This window comes from Hyposmocoma kahamanoa, unplaced genomic scaffold (genome assembly GCF_003589595.1).
Source record: "Hyposmocoma kahamanoa isolate Upper Pololo Valley unplaced genomic scaffold, ASM358959v1 81087, whole genome shotgun sequence".
NCBI lineage: Eukaryota > Metazoa > Arthropoda > Insecta > Lepidoptera > Cosmopterigidae > Hyposmocoma > Hyposmocoma kahamanoa.
Window position 1 is genome coordinate 2,009 of NW_020654086.1, and position 10,490 is coordinate 12,498.

General features: G+C 46.1%; 1 protein-coding gene across 1 annotated transcript; it reads left to right on the forward strand.

Annotated features, from left to right (window-relative positions):
• The first annotated feature begins 9,147 nt into the window (after positions 1–9,147).
• Positions 9,148–10,275, forward strand: LOC113234205. Its single transcript, XM_026469501.1, has one exon. It carries the CDS (start codon positions 9,148–9,150, stop codon positions 10,273–10,275), a length of 1,128 nt encoding a protein of 375 aa, XP_026325286.1.
• Positions 10,276–10,490: the final 215 nt, after the last annotated feature.

A 10,490-nucleotide genomic window follows, 5' to 3' on the forward strand; every position in this document is an offset into this window, starting at 1 on the left:
AATGTGGATCTTTTTGAGTTTCAGTAAGTTGATCAGTTGCAACATTCAGATAAAATCACTATCTGCTGAAAAGATTAGAAAAATATTACAAATGGAATGGAATGGATCAAAATCACTATACTGTACTTACCAGTGATTTCGGATACATCATGCAAATGTTAGTAGCTGTAGAGCTCCTTGTGAAGGAGTTCGTCGAGGGAAGTACTGCCACCTTACCTATTTCTGCCACCAAGAAGTACTGTGAGCATTACTGCGTTCCGGTTTGAGTGGTAAAGGTGCTTTTGATATTACAAGCACATGGGACTTGTCAACTTATGTCTCAGGGTGACGGGCGCAGGGTTAGTGCCTCTCAGATTTGTTCGAATCATTGCAATCTGAATGGCACTGCAATTGTTATGCACATGCGTGTCGTTTACCACCAGGCGTACGTCTTGTTCGTTCCGTCTCTTGGTACCATAAAAACACTTCTTTGCCTACAAAAATCCCTAAAATCGCATCAAGTTGTTAATTGACACATCAATATATAGAATGGTAGTGTTATGAATGGTGAGGTGTAGTCCGTTAGCTTAAAGAAACAAAACTCGTCAACTTTTATTAGCCACACTCTAATGCATATATAATTCAGTCAACCAAATTGTCTTTCATTTAACGAGCTCGTCAAGAACCTCACCATCTTCATATGTAGCCGGACCTAGATGAAGATGGAGGGCATCTCAATTAGCAATAGATAGCTGTTTACAGAGGATCAGTGCCGGTGGTATATATATACATATATAATATTGGTTAGGCTAAAATCAAGCGAAAATTTCTCATCTTCGTCTCTTCTCTTCTCTAGTCAGGGCTTTTTTATGAATGTCATAAAGCGCTACTACTACATTGGATCAAAGTACCTTAGACAATTCCTTTATTTATTTCTATCGTCTAAGCAAAGCACACAATGGCTCAAGTGACAATCATGTAGCAGATGAACTGCCAAGAAAAGAGTCAGAGACGGATGCTATACGACCAGAACCCCTACCTATGGTTATTACAATGCCCTTATAACCTCCTGCCTACATTAGTACTCCGTTATACGTTTCTTTCTTCCGTGATTATACTACTAAAAATTCTCCAGACGTTACTAAAGGTGGCAGGCTTATTATTTTTCTAAATATCATTTATAGGCTTCCTAGTGAGTCTACATCCTTTCAAAATTCAATAAATTAAGAAATATGTTTTCCGAAATGACTTGTATAATTAATAGATTAATTGTGTAGATAGATATTTTTCTGAAAAAAATTAATACTTAGCGAAAAATAACCTAACAAACTTTATGTCCTTTGCAAAGAACAAATGTAGGTAGTTGATGTTAAGCAAGTATGCCTACGAATGTTCTTTACATAGTACATAAACTAAATATTTCAAATATTATATATGTATCTGCAAATTATACATTTTTTTAAGTTATAATAGATTATGATTTGACAGATTAGATAATGATATATTAGAAATGTTCAAAGACTGCGAGATTCTTTTGTGGTGACGTTTCCGATGACGATCTTGAATATAGGCCACAAACAACAACAATAATCTTGAATTTCGCATATTTTGAGTTACAACACTATTGTACTAATAGCGCGATATATCGGATGCTGTTGTGTCTTCTCCAGAGTTTTCTGATATTTCGGAAGTGTTTGCTAGTTCATCATCATTACATTTCGGAAGTATTTGACATCTGAGATCCATGTCACGCACACGTAGACGTGTTTGTAGTCGAGGTAGAGGTACTTCAAAAACCCGTCCGGCTCTTTCACTCCGATCACAAGTCCTCAGTTGCCAGAAAACTAATGATAAGTAAGATAATTGGTCGAAAGACAAGTCTATGCTAGAATTTAGTATTTGCAACCCGCCTTTTTACCGATAGATACTACGGAATGGGAAAGGTATAGAATCTACAGTAGATATATTGATGACGATATTCTTATTATTAACTGTACAAATAGAACATAAATTTTGAAGACTGGAAGGTCTCTCGGATAGATCATAAGGGAATTAAAGGCATTTTAAGAACAGTTTAAAACAGTCACGCTGCAAAAAAGTGGTCCTAATAAGAAAAACTAAAAATGTGAGATTTGTCTGTGTTTTGTGCCAAATAGAAACTGTTTCACCGAATTTCATGAGGCTGAAAGTTAGAATAAATATGTTTTTGTTAAACTCTTACGTTCGTTTCTGTTTTACAATTTAATATAGTTTGTAAATTAGATTAATAGTATTAACGTCTAAATGATAGACGTAATATCTCGTTTTTTCAGAAGAAATATTTATATTTTGTAGGTTTTTTGTTGAGTTTATGTTTAAAAAATACATTTTGTATTTTTTTATTTTCATTAATAGTAGATTGTACAACAAGTGCATAAAACGCGACATTCTACCCGAGACGAGTATATCGAGGATACTTAAATCGAGGCTAAAATGGGTTTTATGAACGAGTTATACACTCTGTTTTTCACTTCGATTGCGAGGAAATTAAACAGCAATATTACAAATAAACGATTATTTAATTAAAATTAAATGTTTAATTACAATAATTAGACATACTTTATGCACTAGGGAGAGAAAATCCTATTTTTTGCAGCCTACACCTAGCATAAATACGAACTTTAAGAGTATGAGAAGTGAAAATAATATTTTATTCAAGTATTCATTAACAACTAATTGCTAATTAGTCCACTTACAACCATTCCAAATTTTGAAAGGACATCTTAATATAGTGCCGTTGTCCTGCATATAGGACATAGCGAAAATCCGGTTTTTCCGAACAAATATTTTTTCAATATTTTTCTGATACTTTTTAAAATATTAACAACAATCCCTGGAAATTTCATAAAAATATTCTATAAAAAGGTCTCTAAGTAGGCGGGAGGATAAAGCTCTCCCTCACTGAGGCCGGGAAGTAAAGGACTGCCGGACGAGTGAGCGAGTGAGAAATATCTTTCAATGTTAAACATTACGGTGTCTATACGAACAAACCTTACTTAGTCCTTGGTTGCTAAGAAAGTGTCACCTGGATCCTCGTTTAAAATTTCAATATGTTCTCTGCAGTAAATATTTTTGATTTTTTAGTTTTGTGACCACCAGATTGGCACTTCAAGTTACTGTATTCCAATAATGACGCTGTGTTTAAGTTGGACTGTACCTACATTTAAGTATGGAATATGTGGCCCATAATGTTGATGTCTTTTGAGTTTTAGCAAGTTCACTAAAATAAGCTACATACACAGTCTCTGGAAACGAATTAGCATTTTTTTCGCTTCTGCATTGCATGAAAGTTTCATAAGTTTTCATGTGTCTTACTTTGCTCATAGCCGGCAACAAGTTTTCCATCGCTAATATTGCCTCGTTTTAAATTAGGAGGAGTACAATCCATTTCTGTATTTTCGTTACCGCTAGTCTCTCATTTTCACGACGAAAATACAAAAAAGACGAAAAAACAAAAAAAAGAATACCAAAGTACTATAGATTGTTTTACCACCTTTTCCTTTATTTTCAAGTAAGCGGTATACATAGGTATTTTTAATTCTCCAATTACTAACATCGGAAAGTTGGCTGTATGAGTTTTTCCTTTGCCTGTTTACATAGTTCATCTAGATTTAAAAGTTAAGAAAAGTGGACAGTAATGGATTTTCATCATTGACTTCATTGACTTACAAATAAATGGACGACGGGTCTAATACAAAAACCACGAAAAAAATGTCCCAAGTCAACCTATTCGAAATTTAAATTGTTATGTCATCGCAGTATCGCGCTGTCCGTAGAACAAATGAAGACTAAAGCGGAGTGTCGCGCTCTGTATACGATTTTAGCGCCTTACAATTGCGGACACCTTTTAGCGCGGACCCGACATCCATATAATTGTAAGTCAATGATTGACTTACAATTATATGGACGTCGGGTCCGCCCTAAAAAGTGTCCGAACTTATAGGGCGTTAAAATCCTATACAGAGCGTCATTCACGCTTTAGTCTTCGTTTGTTCGACTGACAGCGAAGCAAGCAAAATTAGACAGTACTGCGATGACATTACAATTTAAATTCAACGTTTTAGCTTTTTCATATTCCTTTACATGTCACTACGTTTAAATAGGTTGACTTGGAACATTTTTTTCGTGGTTTTTGTATTAGACCCGTCGTCCATTTATTTGTAATTCAATGATTTCATACTTACTTTGCTAGCCTTGGCCGGGAAGAAGTCTCACAATAAGTCCATTATATGACTAACTTCCCGTGTTCGTTTTTTGAAAGTAATGCAAACATTTCCGAGCATGTTTGCGAAAAACACCTTTTCAAATTCTAAAATTCAAATTTTTTTTTTCCTCTTATTTGTTCATTCATATCGGTTAGTAAACCAAAGGAAAACTTACACACCAATATTATAAATATGTACTAGGATTATAGTACACATGAAATTTGGACCGGCGCTCAAGGAATGAACCCCGGCAGAGGCCAGCAATGATACTCATGATGCCGTTAACGCTGCCACGCACTATGCGCATGATAGCGGCAAACTCGTCTACCTGTACATCGCCGAACATTCCCGACGCGATAAAGAATCGTAGTAACCGTCACAGCATCCTGAAGTGATCCATAGACTGTAGGTGGAAAAGGTTTGGCAGTAAGTTTTAAATATCGATAACTTAGGCGCCTAAACGTCGCGTTGCGGATACCAGCCCGTCACATCATACCATTATTTGACATAACTTAGTTTAGGAAATGAAACTATTTTTTCGGATTTAAATCGTTTGTTTTTTCAAACAAATATAAAATATAAAGTTTGTCATGGAAAATCTACACATTCAATCAAAATTGACAAACTCCAGTCCTTGCAAAAGAAGTCCGTTATCTACCTAGGATGTGCCAGAGAGGCCATTGAAATTACAAAACATCCTAATTTCAACAGGGAATATGGTTTCTCTGTACCACCAATTTGGGGTCCAATATTTCCTTTGATGAAAAATTTGAAACAGACATAGACTGCAGTACTTACTAATTAATATTAACAAATTATAATAAAGTATAACTACTTTATTCTAATTTCCATTATTAATTGATAATAAATTTAATTTAATAAAATAAATCATACTGTTAAAACAAAATTACTATAAAGTATTTGTAGCGTAAATTGGAATGTTTCTTCTAAAATTTAAAAATAAGGTATTTAATGAATAACTTTTGTAACTGTAGTGAAAAACAAGGTGGTTTGCATTAATATTAAACATAACTGGTTGATGACTCTACCACCTCAATCAACCGTGACCATAAGAACTGTAAAGGGGCCAAAACGTTGGTTTGTATGAAAAAGCAAATATAAGCGATTTAAATCCGGAAAGATAGTTTAATTTCTTATGTGTAACAATCGCGAAAACTTAAGAACTCGATATAATTTAGTTTATACAAGTGAAACGTGGTACGTAGAACTATTGTTTATAAAAAAGCCGCATGTGATCAAACATCAAAACTGCTTTTATCATATGAAGTTATAAAAATAATACGAACTACATGAAACAGATTATGTATATGTAACATGATATAACTATCCTGTTTAAACATAAAAAAGTAGCAGTAAAGCTCCTTGCGAAAGAGTTCGACCAGAAAATTTCACCGTATCTATTTCTGACGCCAAGCAGCAATGTGAGCAATATTGCGTTCCGGTTTTTAGGGATAGGCGCCCAGTTAACCGACGCGAAAGTTTTCGCGCGGCCGTCGCGCGGTAACCGCCCAGTTGCCATGCTTTCAAGTACATTAATGGCGATTCTGAATTCTATTTATTAGGCAACAGCATCTAAATTCCTCTGAATAATACAACCGCGGCCTACGCGCCACTGCGTAGACCAAAGAGAAGCCAGTCTCGCCCGCGCGCCCGGGATGCTCATTTAAGTTAAAACGTAAAAGCTAAATAAATAGAGCGTACTTTGATATTTAGACGCACGCGGCAGCCGCGCGGCATGAGCGCGATGAAATTCGTGTCGAATAAATGCGTCATAAGGGTGTGGTGACATTACAGGCACATGGAACTTGTCAATTTATGTCTTAAGGTGACGGGCGCAGTGGCAGTGCCCGCCGGATATTTGCGATTTAAAGTTCTCAGTGGCTCTGCAACTACTATAGATAGGCAGACGTCTTGTTCGTTCCGACCCTTATAATAAAAGTTATTGGACTAATTTCGTTTTTTTAAATTTATATAAATAATAGACACGCTTGGCAACAATCCTACCTGATGTTAAGCGACGATGTGTCCGACAATGGCACGCGTTTGCCTAAAAAATAACTACTAATCGCTCTAGTCTTGACTGGCCCCAAATTGTACTTTTCGGGAAACACAGATGGTAACCTACCACAAACTCGAATTTTTTTTCCCAAAATAAAGTTTGTCCGAATTTTCATTACACCGAAAACCGAATTATAACGAAACGGTTGTTCTTTTAGGATATGTTGGATGTTTTATCGCAAAGACACGATTAGGTTCGGTTAGGTTAGGTTAACTTGGGGCAGGCCCCACGTGAATTCTCGGTACGTCCTCGTCGTCTGCCCTGGACCCCATTCCACTTGGTGCGCGGTAACGCAGTGGCCAGTGGGTGGGTGACTAAATCCGAGACTTTCTGTACGTGCGGGCAATTGAGGTGTTTTTGTGTCTTGCGGTGGTGTTTTGTCGGCATAGTTCTTTCGAACAATGTCCTCGAAACCTGTCGGTTCCTCGGAGCCGAGTGGTCCTATTCAGGACAGGAGGTCCATTGAGGACATGGGCGAGGTTAGGCCCACAGTGGCCATCTCAGTCGAGGCGGACGATGGGTCCGTCGTCGACTTTGATGATTTGGAGGAAGTCGCGGCTGTCAAGGACAGCGAGCAGCGACGACGACTCGAAGAGCGGAGCCCAGTCGTTATACTGGAGGACATCCTGATTAGGCCGTCCCAGTCTTTTGCGCCCAAGAGCGCGCTCCAGAAGCGCGACAAGTTCGGACGCTTCCAGCGTTCCGAGGTGGAGTCGGTGACCGGAATGGACACTAAAAGCGCTTGTGGAAGCCGCAAAGCGGTCAAGCGACCCCCGGATGTGTCGCATTGCTCCGACTTCAGCGAGTCGGAAATAACTGCGGCGGCGCCGAAAATCAGCACCGCACGCAGGGGAGGAGGCCGCGCCGGGGCGGTAAAGAAGAAAGCCGCCTCAAACGAGGCGAAGAGATGCACGGCTGCAGAAGTGAAGGCATATGAGGCCTTCGCAACGAAGGGGCTCTCCGACCTCGACTGGGAGGACTCGGAGGCGGAAAGTTGGCACGGGGCGGCACCAAGGGCGGAAGCCCTTGCCGCCGACGTAAAACGAGCGGAGGCGATGGCGGAGGTGACGAGAATCCTCGCCGCGGTGAGCAAGTCCAGGAACCTCAAGGGTACCACCGCGGCCGAAATTAAGGATGCCCTATTTAAACTGGAGGCATCCATCGATTCTCTCGCCTCCAGGACTGTGACTGAGGAGACGAAGCGGCTTATGGCCAATAACGCTCGTCTCAGCAAGGAGGTAGACCTTATCAAGGCAGAGGTCATCGCCCTCCGGAAGGCGTTATCCGAGCGCCCTCGCCCCTCCGCCGCTGCCACTCCTGTTCTGCAGCAAGGAATTGGCGCGGACGTGGTAGAGGAGCTCAAACGTTCCTTGACCATCTCCATAGGGGAGATGGTCAATGCAAGGATTGCGAGCCTCGAGACGAGGCTCCCCCCAGCGCCGATTTTGCGGCCGCCTTTGGCGGCAGACAGACAGAGGGCGGCACTGACGCAGTCACAGGGAGCAGCGGTTCCGTCCGTCTGCCCTCCGGCAACATCGCGGACATACGCGGTGGCCGCTGGTGCACGTGTCACTGCATCAGCACAGGTTGCGCGCGCTGCACGCACCCCACAGCTGCTGATGCCAGTTCCCACGCCAGTACCGAGGGCGGCGCAGCCAGTCACGTCCAGGTGGGTGCCAGGGACAGGGCCGTCCGCCAGACCATTGGCGAAGCTGGTCTCGGTGCCTGCACCGAGGCCGGCAGCAAAGCCGGCCAGTTACAAGGCGACTCCGCGCGCCCCAACAGAGGCCGGAGCACCGCCACCGACGCCACAGTCAGAAGGGTGGACGCTGGTGGAAAGCGTCACTCAAAGGCGTCGTGAGAGAAGGAGGCGGCAGAGGGCAAGACAGGCAGCTGCGAAAGCGGCTGCCGCGCCCGCGACGACGAGGGCCCAGCCTAAGCCGAGGAAGGCCATTCCTCCTCCTCGGCCACGATCAACGGCTGTGGTTCTCACTCTGCAACCGGCGGCCTTAGAAAAGGGAGTCACGTACGCTCAGACGATCTCCCGTGCACGTCAAGCGTTCAATCTTCAGGAGCTGGAAATCGAAGACGTGCGTATCAGGGAGACCGCCACCGGGGCCCGCATTTTGGAGGTCCCGGGCGCTGCCAGCGATGAAAAGGCAGACCGCCTGGCCTCCAGGCTCCGGGAAGTGTTGGGCGACGACATTGCGGTGGCACGGCCCACAAAATGCGTGGAGCTGCGCATCTCCGACCTCGACGACTCCGTCGAGGCCGAGGAAGTGCGTGCGGCCGTGGTGGCGAAAGGGTCATGCTCCGTTGACCAGGTTCGGGTGGGCGCGATCGCCACCGGAGCGGACGGCCGCGGGGCAGTCGTCGTACGCTGCCCTATCGTCGTCGCCAAGGCGGTGGTCGCCACAAAGTTCCGGGTGGGGTGGAGCACTGCACACGTCAGGGTGCTTGAGCCATTGCCCATGCGGTGCTATCGCTGCATGGGCATCGGTCACGTAGGGCGTCGCTGCCCAGTGAGCTCGGACCGGAGCAATTTATGCTACCGGTGCGGCAAGCCAGGTCACCGGGCGGCTGGATGTCAGGCGGAGCCAAAGTGTGCCGTCTGCGCCGATCTTGGTCGGCCGGCGGCGCACATAATGGGAGGGAAGGCGTGTCGCCCTCCCCCAATGAAGGCTAAGGAGGCCCCAGGGAACCAGGCCTCCACCGCAGCGACGGTACCTGCGGCTGCGCCAGTGGAGGAAGTTGAGACGTCTATTGATGGACAGACTTGAACTCAACTTCCTCCAGACGAACCTGAACCACTGCGCTAGAGCACAGGACTTGTTCATGCAGTCCATGGCGCAGTGGTCAGTGGACGTTGCGGTAGCCGCGGACCCGTACTACGTTCCCAGGCATTCCAACTGGGCTGGGGACGTGGACGGCGTCGTGGCCATCGTCACGCCGTCGGCGGCTCCCCCTCTCGTCGTAAAAGAGAGGGGGGCCGGTTACGTGGTGGCAGTGTGCGGAGGAGGGGTGGCGGTAGTGGGCGTTTATTTTTCGCCCAACCGCCTAATGGTCGAGTTTGAGTCGTTCTTGTTGAGGCTCAGCTCGGCCGTGAGGAGGCTCGCCCCGGCGAATATTTTGGTAATGGGCGACCTCAATGCCAAATCGCCGGCTTGGGGCAGCCGCTTGCCTAACGCCAAGGGGCGAGCGGTGCATGCGTGGGTGACGGCCAACGGCCTGGTCGTCGCCAACCGCGGCACCGCCAACACCTGCGTGAGGAGGTGGGGGGGTTCCATCGTGGACATAACGTTCGCGACCCCCACCCTAGCCTCACAAGTGCAGGACTGGCGGGTGCTGGAGGGGGAGGAGACCCTTTCGGACCACGTATACATAAGGTTCAGGGTCTCCTCCTCGCAGGCGTCAACGACGGCGCCTGCACGGCGAGGGCGAGGGCGAGAGGGGTTTCCCCGTTGGGCCCTCGCCAAATTCGATGCCGAAAGGGCAACGGAGGCGGCTATCGTGGCCGCATGGGGTTTCCCCCCAAGTGGGTTCGAACGAGATGGCAGTCGGGTTCAGAAGGAATCTGACTGCCATCTGCGATGCCGCAATGCCCCGTACCGGCGGCAGGCCTCCCAACAAGAGGGAGGTCTACTGGTGGACGCACGAGCTCGCGCTTCTGCGATCCGCCAGCAACGCCGCGCGGAGGGCGCACAAGCGGTGTCGCAGAAGGCGTCACACGCCCCAGGAGGAGGAAATCCACCACGCCGCCTACAGGGCGGCGCAAGAGGAGCTCCGAGTCGGCATAAGCCGGGCCCAAGATCTGGCCCGGCAGGAGTTCCTAGCCACGTTGGATGGGGACCCCTGGGGGCGCCCGTACAAGATGGTGCGCAACAAGTTGCAGCACCGGGCGCCCCCCGCCGAGACGATGGAGACGGAGCTCCTCAATCAAGTGGTGGCTGGCCTGTTCCCGGAGGGGGATGAGAGTTTCTCTCCTCCCTCCATGACTCCGCCAATTGCGGAGCCGGAACAGGCCGATACAGTTCCTCCAGTCACACAGGAGGAACTAAAGGCGGCAGCGGACCGGCTCAGAGCCACAAGAAAGGCCCCCGGTCCGGACGGTGTGCCAGGGAAAGTCCTGGCACTTGCGTTAGAACACCTGGGAGAACGCGTATTGAAGCTCTTCGATGCCAGCTTGG

What these genes read in the sequence shown, in the direction of transcription:
- LOC113234205 (XM_026469501.1), top strand. Translation starts at nt 9,148, where the DNA reads ATGGCGCAGTGGTCAGTGGACGTTGCGGTAGCCGCGGACCCGTACTAC.